This window comes from Terrapene carolina, unplaced genomic scaffold, assembly GCF_002925995.2.
Source record: "Terrapene carolina triunguis isolate 2854851 unplaced genomic scaffold, T_m_triunguis-2.0 Scaffold112, whole genome shotgun sequence".
NCBI lineage: Eukaryota > Metazoa > Chordata > Testudines > Emydidae > Terrapene > Terrapene triunguis.
In genome coordinates, this window is record NW_020664463.1 from 6,930,479 (window position 1) to 6,944,848 (window position 14,370).

The following is a 14,370-nucleotide window of genomic DNA, read 5'->3' on the forward strand; positions in this document are numbered from 1 at the left end:
GTGCTGGAATAATTTGCATTGTGGGGATGCTGAGAGCCATTGAATCAAACTGTAAATTCTATATATGATGGAAACCACTTCAAGCCAGGGGGTGTTGCCACATCCCCAGTACCCCTAGTTCCAACACCTATGCTGTAATCCTATTAAATTTATTGTATTCAGCCCACATGGCTATGGAGAGCAAAGACTTGCAAGCAGGGCCGCCGAGAGCAGGTTCGGGCCCCGGTGAAAAAAAAATTTCGGACCCCCCAGCAAGGGCGGACCGGCTAAACAGGGCCAACAAGAGTGAGGGGGGGAAGCCGGGCCCCCTTCCGGACCGCTGGGCCCCGGTAATTTGTATCGGCTTCCCCCCTCCTCTTGTCGGCCCTGCTTGCAAGTACAGAAGAAAGTTGCACATGCTACATATGCTCAAGTTAAAATAATTCAAAATACTGAACCAGGCTGGCCGTACTGGGGGGGTTGCGGTTGCAGTATCCATGTTCCCACTTGTAAGGAGTCTCCACTCTCGCCACTTCAGCCATCCTCGAGAAGGCATTCTGAACAACTTTTGGAGGATGCACCCCTTAGTCCGACTTAGATGCTTCTGCCAGAACTGGAGCACTTCCTCTCATCATCGCTGGAAACCGCGGTTCTTTGATTTCCTCCTCGCTCCCAGATGACTACCGTCAATTCCAAGAACTGTTATGTAGGGTGGCTGATGCCCTCCATATTCCACTGGAGGAAGTGCAAGACAAGCCTCACCAATTCCTTGAGATGTTACTGCCTCTGCACCAGCCAGAGTGGCCCTACCAATCAATTCTTCAACCGGCCCGGACTGTCTGGCACACTCCAGCTACCTGCACACCCACCCCCAAAGAGGTAGAGAAAAGCTACACCTCTACCCTGATATAACGCGACCCGATATAACACGAATTCGGATACAACTCGGTAAAGCAGCGCTCCAGGGGGGCGGGGCTGCGCACTCAGGTGGATCAAAGCAAGTTTGATATAATGCGGTTTCACCTATAACGCGGTAAGATTTTTTGGCTCCCGAGGACAGCGTTATATCGGGGTAGAGGTGTAGTATGTACCTCCAATGGGGCCTGAGTTTTTTTTCTCTCACCTGCCACCCAATTCTCTCGTCTTTCAGGCAGCAATGGAGTGGGCCCATCAGCAATACTCACGTTCCACCCCAGTGGATAAAGAGGGCAAATGCCTGGACCTTGGGGGTCACAAGGTTTTCTTCTCTGCCAGTTTCGCATTTCAAATTACCTGGCTCTATTTGCAAACTACGACTTCCTTATCTTTAGCAAAATGGCATACTTCACAGACAAACTGCCCCAGCGGATCAAGCCCGATTCCAGGCTATCCTGGATGAGAGGAAGCTGGTTGCGAGGACAACATTGCAGGCTGTGGTGGATGCGTCAGACACTTCTTTAGGCATGATGGCTACAGGGATCATCATGCAAAGGGAATTATGGCTGCATTTGTCAGGTTTCCTGAGGGAAGTCCAGACCACCATAGAGGACCTCCCTTTCGATGAGTCTCATCTCTTCAACCAGAAGACTGATGATTCCCTTCATTCCCTCAAGGATTCCAGAGCCACTGTGCAATCACTGGGTTTCTACACACTGGCACCCAAGTGCAAGTTCTACCTGACTCCAAAGCAGCAATTTAGAGTTTCCCAATTATTCCTCTAGTGGCCCTATGAGCTTCCTTGCAAACAGCAGAAAACCCAGTGACCCCATCCCTCAGGTTCATCATCACAACCTTCTGCATCTCATACCCAGTCTTCCCAGAAGTGCTATTTATGAGTGCAATTAGAGAGCCGCCAACCACCCTGCCTCATGCCGTGCACCCGACTCACTCCCTTTGGGGGGTGCCTATCACTCTTTTTACCACGTTGGAGTGCAATAACGGACAAGTGGATCCTGGATGTCATTCGATATGGCTATATGATCGAATTCAAAATGGCTACCTCATCCTCATCCCTCACCCGGGCCTAACTTCAGGGACCACTCTCACGACCGTATCCTCACCGTAGAGGTAGACTCCCTGCTGCAAAGGCGAGTGATAGAACCTGTTCCCATGACACCACCACCGTCTATTACATCAACAGACAAGGGGGCACAAGGTTGCCTGTGCTTTGTGCAGAAGCAATTCACCTTTGGGACTGGCCTTGCCCACAAGATCCTGTTACCAGCGGCATACCTTCCTGGGACTCAGAATGTAATTGTGGACTCTCAGCAGAAAGTTTGTGACTGACCACAAATGGGAGCTTCACGACACTGGTCGCTAGCATTTTCGACTGCTGGGAGACTCCAGCCAGGGACCTCTTTGCCTCCTGTGCCAACAGCAAATGCACCCTGTGCTGCTCTGGGGGACTTGGTGCCCTTTCCCACGGTGACGCACTAGTCCTTTGCTGGTCAGATAGCTCAATTACACCTTTCCTCCCTGCCGCTCCTGCCATGAGTCCTACACAAGATCAGATGGAAAAGAGCAACGGTCATTCTGATTGCCCCATTCTGGCCTTACCAGTTCTGGTTTTCCCTTGTTCTCAGCATGTCAGCGTGCTCCCCACTTCTGCTGCCACCTTTCCCAAAACTCCTCATGCAACAAGGTGGATGGATCGGGCATCCTGATTCCCAGACTCTTCACCTCAGAGCCTGTTTTTTGGATGAGCACCTTCATTAGAGCAGGAGTGTTCATCAGCAGTACAAGGCTCTTGTCAAATAACGGAGAGGAGTCCACAAGGTGATCCTATAGGGCCAAATGGAAGTGTTTCACCTCCTGGGCTCAGTGGAAGGGTCTAGCCCCTGAGGATGTAGATATTCCTCCTCTTTTGGACTATATCCTCTCCCTAAAGACATCTGGCCTTGCTCTCAACTCCATCAGGGTGCACATGGCTGCTGTCAGTACCTTCCACCCCCCTGCTTGAAGGACACTCCTTTACTCACTCCCTTGACTATCAGGGTTTTGGAAGGGCTTCCTATGAACCTATCCTTCTGTTCAGCCCATTGCTCCCCAATGGGACCTCAACTTTGTCCTCACAATGTTAACGAAGTCACCCTTTGAGCGTCTGGCCTCATGCTCTCTCTCTTCTCCCCATGAAGATTGCCTTTCTAGTAGCTATTACTTCTGCAAGATAGTGAGTCCCGCCTCACCCTTTGTCACCTCAGATGAAACTATGAGGTGGAGCTAGGGTGCATATGTGGACCAACAGACACTACCTTTTTAAAAATCTCTGGCTCCAGACACATGTCAAATGCATATAATCCGCAGTGAAATACAGATAGGGACCACACATCTTGAAGAACTTCCAGTTATAGGTAAGTAATTTCTTCGCTGACAGAGCCCTGCATACTGAATTGTCCTTAGTGAAAGAGAAATCAAGGAAACTTTTTGATATGTTGGAAGTCCGCAAGAAAGGGAAGACTGTTCTCATAAATTTCAAAGGACATGCAGAGGTAGTAAAGAATGCTGGGTGTCACCTTCTTCAGTATTTGCTGCGACAAAGTGAGCCTGAATACTTTTATTAAGGTAACAGAGGGGTAGCCGTGTTAGTCTGGATCTGTAAAAAGCAACAAAGAGTCCTGTGGCACCTTATAGATTAACAGACGTATTGGAGCATAAGCTTTCGTGGTTGAATACCCACTTTGTCAGACGCATGTGACGCATGTGACCTTTATTAAGGTGCGACTGTACAGTTAGTGGGAATTATAACATTTCTTTAACCACTCTGGATTGGCATCTCTGGTCACCTCAGCAATGTTAGTTATGATTTCAGAGCTCAGCAAAGAAGTATCTCAGAATTAGTTACTTTTCAGATTCAAAACCAACTTCCAGTATAAAATATTTGTATAATGTAGTCAAACTTCATCTCAGTGTATTTTGAACTTACCATGTTAGCACTTCTCCAGTTACATAGTTATATTAGGTGTTGGTACAATATTTTTAAAGTAGAGTTATAACTGTGTTGGTCCCAGGATATGAGGGAGACAATGTGGGTGAGGTAATATCTTTTATTGGACTAACTTCTGTTGTGAAAAAGACACGCATTTGAGTTACGTAGAGCTCTTCTTCAGGTCTGAAGAAAGAAGCTTGTCTCTTTCATCAACAGAAGTTGGTCCAATAAAAGATATTGCTTCACTCACCTTACCTCTCCAATAATTTTAAAGGCATAGTGCAGTGGTTTTCTGTGATCCACAGAACCCTCAGGTTCCTCAGACTATGTCTAAGGGGTCTGGGAAAGGTTGTTGTTACCATAGAACAATGGTTTAAGCCTGTGGTTGGGTCCACAGACTAAGTTTAAGATTTTCAAAGGGGTCCTCACTGCCATTTGAAATTTTTTAGGAGTCTGCAAATTAAAAAAGGTTGAAAAACACTGGCATAGTGGGTGAAGCGTATTCCTTGCTTTCTGAGTACGTTTTTATGTATGTTTTGATTACTAGAAGTAAACATGATTTCATAAAAAGAATTGACAAGTCACGCTTTCCAGTTTTTATAATCTGTTTTAATAAGGGATGTTTCTTAATATTATTTAAAATACGTGTATTATTCTGCTTTATAAGTTACTTTTGTTCAAGGTTTCCAGTTTTCAGTTTAAACAGGTATTTTCGTATTAAAGTATGACCGAAATTAAGGGTAAAAATGTACAGCAAATATTTGTTAAAAGCCAAAAAGGGTCAATTTGATGTTGTGCTGACTTGGTATTTTAAAAAAAATAGAATTAAATTCCAGAAAATAACTTTGAATGTTTTGTCAAATATAAAAAGCCTGCACATTTCCTTTTGATCGCTTACAGAGTTTATCAGTGGTTAAAAGTGCTTACATGCGTAAGACAGTCTAATTCTACGTATGTGACGATTTCCATCAACAGGTTATGTCGCCTGAAAAAGAAAGCTCAAGCTGAAGCAAATGCAACATCCATCAGTAATCTGTTGCCATTTATGGAATATGAAGTACACACCCAGCTAATGAATAAACTTAAATTGAAAGGAATGAATGCTCTGTTCGGTCTGAGGATTCAGATTACAGTGGGTGAAAATATGCTGATGGGCTTGGCAGTAAGTGTTGCTTTGAATGCATAAATTAGAATTCCTCATTCTATTATAGTCTGTTCTTCTAATTTCACAAAACCGTTTGTGCCAGTTTTGTATGATGGTGGAATTCTGGACAAATGGAGATATTTAAAAATTATAGTTTTATTAACAAGTGAGATGGTGGAAAGGAAGGATACCGCCACCTTTTTGTTGACAGATCAGAATAGACTTGCCTTGAATACCAGACACAATAGGTTGGACTCTCTTGAAACTGAATTAGTAGATGAAAGTATCATAGGTACAGGAGGCTTCCCCCAAAATATGCTGTAGAAAAATCATAAATTCCTTTACTGGTTACTGTCGAGATCTATTTGACTCCTTAAACTGCATTCCATGTTCATGGTAGATGGGATTTGCCCTCACTGAGTATTTGTAAGTCTTTGGTTATCTTCTAGTGAAAAAGAGGAACCCCCAACACTCCAGCCTCTGCTTGTAATATTGATGGCCTCTAATGCCTCTATTACTTTCCATCTAACTATTAATTCTAAAGGAGTTGCATTATGGTGTTGCATTAGCTTAACTCTACAAGGTACTCAACCCTTTCAACTGTACTTATGATGTACTGTTTTTTATAGAATGAATTTGATGCTTCTTTCTGTTTAGTTTAAAATAAAATACAATTTAAAAAAAAACAAAAAAACACACCCCAAAATGAATTTTGGAGACCCTCTGTGCTGTCCAGACTCTTATTTTTGACTAATGTTTTATAAATATCCTCCGCACACACCCACACCTTATTGTATTTGTTTTTAATTCCATACCCTCCTTTTTTGAGGTTTTCTGATGGCAGAGAAGTAATGACCAGTAGGTTGAAAGTGTTCTAGGCCTAATTATAAAATGTTGCACCACTGGCATCTCTGCTCTGCCTGTGATGTGTGGGGTTGGGATAGCCAAGCTTAATTCTGTCTCTGCCAAGACATCTCAGTGAATAGATGGGCCCTGAGTAGAGGCTATCAAGCTCTCTCCATCCTGACACTTCCAATGAGAAGTTGGCCCAGATGACCTCAGAGGCCATGTTTTTGAATGTGTATGAGTCAGCCAACTCCATTGGATGCCAAGAGATGTCACCAACACTAGCCTTTTTAGTACATATCTGCTGATAGAAGTCTCAAAGCTATCCAGGCCAGCAGTCGAAAACAAACAAGGATCAGAGGATCCAAGGTTGAACCTCAACTCAGGCCTCAACCTGTGCTTTGTGGGAGAGCCAACAATACACTGAGCTGCTGCTAAGCACCAATGGAATTTTGCACCAACTCTGCCAAGAACAGTGATGCCTGATATGCTTATGTCTGATCTTGGATCATGGTGTTTGGAACCAGTGAGAAAGTGGTGGTCTCCTTCCTTTCCACCATCTCACTTGTTAATAAAACTATAATTTTTAAATATCTCCATTTGTCCAGAATTCCACCATCATACAAAACTGGCACAAACGGTTTTGTGAAATTAGAAGAACATTTTATAAGGTTAGACATCACTGTTCTTGGCACGGTTGGTGCAAAATTCCATTAGTGCTTAGCAGCAGCTCACTGAATTGTATGGTCTCCCAGGAAGCACAGATTGAGGCCTGAGTTGAGGTTCAACCTTGACTCCTCTGATCCTTGTCTGTCTTCAACTGCTGGCCTGCCCTGTGTAAAGCTTCCATTAATTCTATGTCTGATGATAATGGCACTGATAAGTCACGTCACTGGGTCAAGAGTTTGTTAGGACCGACTGAACTCCCTGATGTTTTTGTTTCTCGGTCTTACTTCAACTGTTACGTAGATGTAGGCACTGAATCACACTAATGACACTGTAATGATTCTGAGTTTGAAGCCATTGTTGCTGTGAGCATGCCTTGGGCATTGGCAACGATACCATGTCCCAGTTGTCCTTGCCTTTGTATCTCACTTGTGTCAGCTTCAGTAACTTCAACGGTGTACATGCTAGTTTATTATACAAATACATCCAATACCCAGATCTGTTCAGCAGACTGAATGTATACTTGGGATGAAAGAGATAATGGTAAAATCATAGTAACTGATTTTACCTGTATGTATGTGGTACGAGTTGTCTCTTCAGATTAATTCCAAATCTCCATAGTAGTGAAGTGAGAACCTCATTTCCCTGTCCTCAGAAGTGAAAATGTGTATGGTGAAACATATTTTCCTTTCGTAGACCACTGTCTTGACAGATGTTCTTTGTCAGAAATTTGAATTTTGTTAAGAAAACAGTTGAAATAACTTAGTCCTGATGTGATTTCAGTCTTTTTTTTATTAAGTTGGTTTATTTAAAGAGCCTGTAAGGCTCTGGTAAATATCTATCTGGCTTTCACACTGTAGAAATTCTTATGAAATAAGCCAGAAAACCTTCCATTTTCTGTTTCATTTGAATAATGAGCGAAAGAGATGCTTCAGTAATCTGACTAGTTCATATACTGATCTGTGACTGTAAAGACAAATTAAAGTCCTTGATACTGGGAAATTTTGATTTTCTAACTTGTTTAATCAAAATGAGTTAATACTAAGGTCTACATCAGTGTAACGCCTATTGAAGTTGAGAATAAACTGAATAAATGAATATTTAGCACACTTATTGTTGTATTGATTACCGGTCACAAATTTTTGGACATGAAGCCTTTAGAAAAGAGTAGAGATTTCTATTCATATTTGAGATGAGTTCTTGAGTCAAGGAACAAGATTTTCCTTAAGGGAGTGTTCCCTCAGATGGGGAGAAAGGTGTTGCAAGGCATATTGTTTTGAATCTACAAACAATAAAGATGGATTAATTTACCACAGTAGCAGTCCATGATATAAAGATACAAATTGTACTGGTGAATACATTAAAATCCTGGGCAGTATTGAAAACTATAAATATTTTAAACCAGTAGAAGTAAAATTAAACATTGAAAATAAAACTTTATAGGGCATATTTTGTTCTTGAACATCTTTGTTGTTTTCTTACTGACTTTTTTATTTATTTTTTATAAAGTCTGCCACTGGTGTGTATCTGACAGCTTTACCGACCCCTGGTGGTATTCAGATTGCTGGGAAGACTCCAAATGATGGCGCCTATGAACAGCATGTTTCTCACATGCAAAAAAAAATAAATGATACAATAGCAAAAAACAAGGAGCTTTATGAGATTAACCCTCCTGTAAGTAAAATTTATACAACTCTCAAAAAGAATTCCATGTCAAATGCAGTTCATACTAAACTAGTATGGTTACTGATCCATAACTGAAGAGGTTTGATTTGAGTGCATGGTTATTTATCAATATGAAAATCCCTGAGCTCTCTCTGAGGCAATCAGAGCAGAGATTTATATAATCACCTTATTCCAGATATGTAAATCTCTCTGTTCTGAATGTCTGAGAATGTCTTTAAAATTCCCCATTCATTTGTCCAAATCAGATACAGCATTTTAGGGATTAGGGAGTTCTGAGAGCAGTAGCCAGTTGGAGTGTAGCTGTGGAAGGCTAGAAAACATCTTTCACTCTAATAGTCTGCATGTACTCCTTGTTAACTTGGTAATAACATATCCTTTGGCTTAGGGCTTTTAGCTCCAGCTGTAGTTGTAGCCTCATAACCAGAAAGCACACTCAAGCTATCATTTAAATATATTTGTGGAGTAGCTAAATATTAATATGGTATACCATGGTTCTATAGCTAAGAGTCCACTCTAGCCTCAAATATGCATAGCCGTCTAGGCTTCACAAGCTAGCTCCATTGCAGACCATAGAGAGAGAGGTTAGTCTGCGCAGAGAGCCTCTTGAAATCCTCTATTCTTACATGCTAGGAGTTGAAGAGCAGCTGAAGGGGAGAAAAAATAGTATAAATATAATTCCCATCTCTGTCGCTTTGCAGTTCCGTAGCTGCCTGGATATTCCTACAGTTCTCCTGCTGGATTAGCTCTTCTTTAGTCCTAAAATAGGGAAGGGACAAGTCCTGGCAGACTTAAAAAATATGCACATGAAGAAAAAAATATCCTTAATTTTGTATGGAAACTGGGAGCATCTATCGTACTCTTTCCACTTTGATCCTTCCATTTTCATCATTGGAGAACAATACTGTGGGAGACTTCTGCCCCACACAGGTATTTTTTCGTAAGATGACCTGTAGGCTGGCCAGTAGCTGTCCCTCTTTCTTAGAACCTTAGGAATTCACTGGTCCCAATACAGAAGTAGATTCCAGAAAGGGAAGTATGGGAACTCATCCTGCCCAAGAACCAAACTGGGACTCTGGCAAGAGTGGCGTTCTTGTGCACATGAATCAGCACTAGGTAGCCACTCCCAAGAAGGAAAATTAATCTTTTTTTGAAATAGTTATCTTTACAGCTGTGTAGCTGGAGGTATCATTGACCACTGTGAGGCAGAAAACATTGAAGTTGCTTTCGGCCGAATAGGGCCCCTAAGCCTGTATCAACAATTCCAATATAAATCCCATTTTTCTGTGATTTGCAGCTGCCATAAAAAAATTATTCTAGGTTGAAATGCTCCAGGCAAAGTTCTCTCTCTACCTCTATCTGATGGTTTTTTAATGCATCCCATTCTCCTTAGTAACTGAGGCTGTTTATGCTACAAGCGCTACAATGGTGCCACTGCAGCATAGGCACTTCCTACATCTACAGAAGAGGTAGTTAATCCACCACTCTAAGAGACAGTAGCTAGGTCGACGGAAGAGTTCTTCTGTCAGCCTTGCGGCATCTACACTGGTGACTAGGTCGACCTAAGTACCGTGCTCAGGGTATTAAATTTTTCAGTGTAGACCAGACCTGAGTGGCCTCTAGGTTAATTAGATTGGCATAGTGAGGTCTCTAATAGGTGTCATGGAGTCTTCGGCTCTTTGATTACAGGAAGCTCTCTGCATTACACATCCTACATATTTTTTTTCAATAGACCAGAATCACTTCACCTTCCCCTGTAAACTGAGATGGTCTTCAGAAGATCCTTAGCAGATTTTTTGTTCTTAACTTTCCTCTTATAAGAACAGAAATAAGTAAATATGGTACATTTCATATAATCCTCAATGTATCCAAAAACTGTTGAGGTGGAATGGATGCAATTACTTCCAGATCTGGTTAATGTTACTCATCACTGATAGGGATAGCGTTGATACGTTTTATTCCTCTCTCTCAGTTGGATGCAGAATATGCAACATCTCAGTTCTTAAACCTGAGGGGAAACTGATTGGGACAAAAAATTAAAATAACAAAAAATGTACATTGTGAACAGGTTTTTTGTCTTAAATAGTTAGACTTCAGCGGTTCAGCTATCATTGTTATTCATAGATCTGACATATTTCTTAGTCACTGTGTGCATATGTGTATAATTAAAAATGAGTTTATTTCACTGTTTGTCATTACCAAGGGACATTGTATAAAAACAGACTTTTTGTATATACAACTCTCTTTAGGTCACCACAATTGGCTGCTGTGGAGCTAAGAATTAGCTGCTAATTCTTACTCCTTTCCAGAAGCAGTAATCGTGTCTGGTATAAGTAGCAGGAATGACTGAAATGAGGGAAATAAATTTTGTATGTATCCCTAGTAGTGATAAAGAAAATTCTAAAATAAAAGGGCAGGATGGAATTAAAAACAGAAAATATGATTTATATTGTCGGCAAAATTACTTCTAAGTAGAATGATGTTCAGAATGTTCTGAGTCTTAGAACTATGTGATGGCAAGGTGTTAAAATTTCAAAATAGTTTTAAGATGTGGAGTACATATATGAATTTTATTGTAATACTGTTTTCAGGAGATACCAGAAGAAATCATAGGGTCTCCCTTTCCAGAACCAAGACAGCGTTCCAGGCTGCTAAGATCTCAGTCAGAAAGTTCTGATGAAGTTATGGAACTGGACCTTTCACATGGGAAAAAGGATGCTTTTGTCTTGGAGGTAATATCCATGTCTATGATGCTCATGCTCCTGCCTTTCATCTTGAAAAATGTATGGAAAATAGATAAAGGACCTCTTAATTATTTCTAAAGTATCCTGAATTGTAGAGCAGCTCATTAATTTTTGTATCAATAGAAACTCTTAATTGAAATTTGAAGCACACCTCTGTTCCTCTCTCCTGTTGTTCTTTAGCACATCTACTGTCTGCATATGAACCACATCCTAAAAGATATCCTCCTCTTGGTCATCTTTGTCAAGCAGTACCTAGATGCTAGTAAAAAGCAAATGGGCGATTCTTTTTCAGCTACAAAAAAGACAGGCAGTCATCACTGATGGGAGCCTTAAATAGCTTGTATGCTACACCTCAGCATTCAGTGTTGAAACCCAAAAATTACATTATTTTTGTGATCATTAATACAATTTATTTATTCTTTGAGGCTCCTATTATATTGTCTTTTTCTATGTCTGAGGAGCTGGAATTCTTTGTGTCTAACATTTTATTAGACTAAATGGCCTTCAGAAAACAGAAGAACCTGGAGTGCTCTGTCAGGTGAAGAGGTGCATGTTATAACTTAATATTTGAAGTGTACTTATTTATTCTGAAGTTAAATTGCTTTTTAATGAGCATATATTTAAATGAATTAAATACTTTGAAGTACTGTGAGAAGTGAAAAAATAAATTGTTTTGTTTCCCTGAAAGTGCTAAATCAAAAATTCTTGAATTTTAAACTTGAAAGTGGTGGTCAAATGATAATTATACTAAAACCTGAAGAAATGGCATGTTGTTTTTTATTTTTTTTTAATCTTGATTAGTTGTTTTGTATTTTGTTCAGTTTGCCTCTTTATTGATCCAGCTCGTCTTTTTCAGAAGCAAATATGAAATTTAAAAACTTCGGTATGGTTTTTCAAAACCGGGTGTCTAAGTTTGGGCTAAAGCCCTTATTTAGGAATCTAAATAAGTTAACTGATTTTCAAAAGTGCTAAGTACCCAGCAATTCCCAAATTAGTCATTTATTTAGGCATCTAAATAAACTCGACTTTTGTATCTAGAAACAACCTTGTTGTAGTATTTTTGTCTTATTGACACTACCAATGTGTTTTATTTGTTTCAGATTGATGATACAGATGCAATGGAAGATGTACATTCTTTACTGACGGATGTTCCACCACCTCCAGGTCGAGTAAACAAAATTCTCATGCTATGTGATTAAAAATAATAGTTATATAAACTTTTGGCAGTCCTTTTCACAATATGCTGGATAATGGAGAATTGTTTTATTTCATTCAAGGTCAGAATTGGAAAAAAAAATTCCTTGAAATGCAATATTGTGGGTCAAATCTCACAGAGGACAAATGCTTTGTCTCTCTTGAGAATATGCTGATTGTAACTTGAGGCAAGGAAGATTGCTTCCCAATACACTGTTGTGTGCTGATCGTCTTTTTGTATCATAACTGGAAGTTCAACATAGTAGTCATTTCCTTGTAGAGTGAAAAGTTTAAAAAATCTTGTGTCTTTTGCATTAGTAATTCAGTATCTGCAGATTGTTATATTCTGGACGGCTGAAATGTAGGTAGAGGGTTCACTGGATGTAGAAGTATTGAGTCAATATATTGCTGCAGTGACTTTAGCCATATAATATGAGCTGTCCACTATGTTTTATTCCAGGAATGTTGTTTAAACTAAACAGTATTACTTGTTATATCTCGCGTGTTGTCAAACAACAACTTTTATATTTTTTCTTTCAATGTGGCAACATTCATTTCCATGGTGCTCTCCATATGAAAATCTATCTCTGTCTTCCACTGGAGCTTTCCAAACTGGCGCTTTCTGTTGAGGAGAGACAGTTCAAGAAGACATGGGTTTCTTAATTATTTCATCCACAACATCAAGTTTTTCATCCAAATCCACTGTGCTTATTTTGTCTAGAAAGCAGCAGTGTAATAAATAATAGCAAACTGGCTATGCGGGGGGGGGGACTAATTTCTTCAATACTTGCTAAAGTCCTTGTGAATCTATAAACATCAGAGTTTAGCACTGTACAAGAGTATTAGATTTTCAGAATACAATAGATGCCACAAAATGAATTATTGACAGTGTAGCAGAATTGATTCCTCCCACCGTTGAAGGTGACCTGTGGCACCCTCCTCTATGCCAATCAAGTGAGAGCTCATAACCCATAACTGCCACCTTCCGTGTTGAGTCCATATTGCCAGCAAGGATGGAGTGTCCTCTCCATATGATGTCGCTGCAATAGCCTGGGCAGTTGATATGGAGGAGGGGCTGCTTTGCCCATGTGTCAGCGTCCCCCTCTTGACTTCACTGGTTTGGACCAGAGGAGGGACGGGAGTCAATACATTTGGAACCAGCTATGCTGCAGGAGTTGCCAGTGCCAAGATCTTCCATCTGCCTGCCTTTCAGGGCTCCACTCTAAGATTGGTTGTCGGCCACAGCTGAAGGGCCCAATCTGTCTTGTGTGGATGTCGTTGGCAAAAACACTGAGTGAGTTTGCTCATCCACCTTTTGATGGCATTTCCTCCATCAAGGGTTCCACTGCCCTCCAGGCACCATCAGCCCGAAGCCGTTGGCGCTTCCTGAGGTTTCTGGGTTAATTAACCGCCGCCCAGCACTTGGCATTGACCAGTACAGGTTGTACTGCTTATGGTCATAGCGGTAGCAGGTTTTCAATTCTGACCTGATAGAGCTAGATGTGGAGCCCACTGTAGAAGAGCTAAGCAAGGCCAATGATTTACTATCAAGTGGCAAGGCTCCTGGAAAAGATGGCGTCCCAGCGGAAATCCTCAAGTGCGGGAAAGACAGCCTATTACCATATCTTCATCAGGTGCTACTTAAATGCTTGAAAGACGGTGAGATTCCACAGGAGAGGCATGATGCAAACATCATCACTTTATATAAAAATTAAGGCGAAAAGGGCGACTGCAACAACTACAGGGGTATCTCGCTACTAAGTGTAGCAGGAAAAGCTTTTGCAGAAGTCATCTTAGTGTGCCTACAACAGCTGGCGAATCAGTTCTACCCTGAATCACAGTGTGGATTCAGGGCTGGAAGATCAACTATAGACATGATATTTTCTCTCTGTCAACTCCAAGAAAAGTGCAGAGAGCAAAACCGACCATTATACATCGCCTTTGTGGACCTAACCAAAGCATTCAACACAGTCAGCAGAGCAGGTCTATTTGCTACACTAGAAAAGATAGGGTGCCCACCAAACTTGTTAATTCTTATATGTTCATTCCACGACAACATGAGAGCAACTGTCCAGTTTCATGGGTCTACTTCAGACTGTTTTGAGATGAAAAGCAGAGTGAAGCAAGGATGTGTTCTTGCCTCTACGCTTTTTGAAAACTTCTTCTCAGTACTCTTGAACTGTGTGTTTAAGGACATGAAAGATGGAGTG

At 41.0% G+C, this 14,370-nt stretch overlaps 1 protein-coding gene across 6 annotated transcripts in view; it reads left to right on the plus strand.

The window, feature by feature from the left end:
* The window catches only part of C2CD5 (C2 calcium dependent domain containing 5), a 111,122-nt gene that overhangs the window by 73,042 nt on the left and 23,710 nt on the right, over positions 1 to 14,370 (plus strand). For all 6 annotated transcript variants that reach the window (XM_024196321.3, XM_024196323.3, XM_024196324.3 and 3 more), the window contains 4 exons: positions 4,859 to 5,045; positions 8,049 to 8,213; positions 10,814 to 10,954; positions 12,067 to 12,130. In XM_024196321.3, the coding sequence (XP_024052089.1) occupies positions 4,859 to 5,045; positions 8,049 to 8,213; positions 10,814 to 10,954; positions 12,067 to 12,130 (557 nt within the window). The remainder of the gene's footprint in view (positions 1 to 4,858; positions 5,046 to 8,048; positions 8,214 to 10,813; positions 10,955 to 12,066; positions 12,131 to 14,370) is intronic.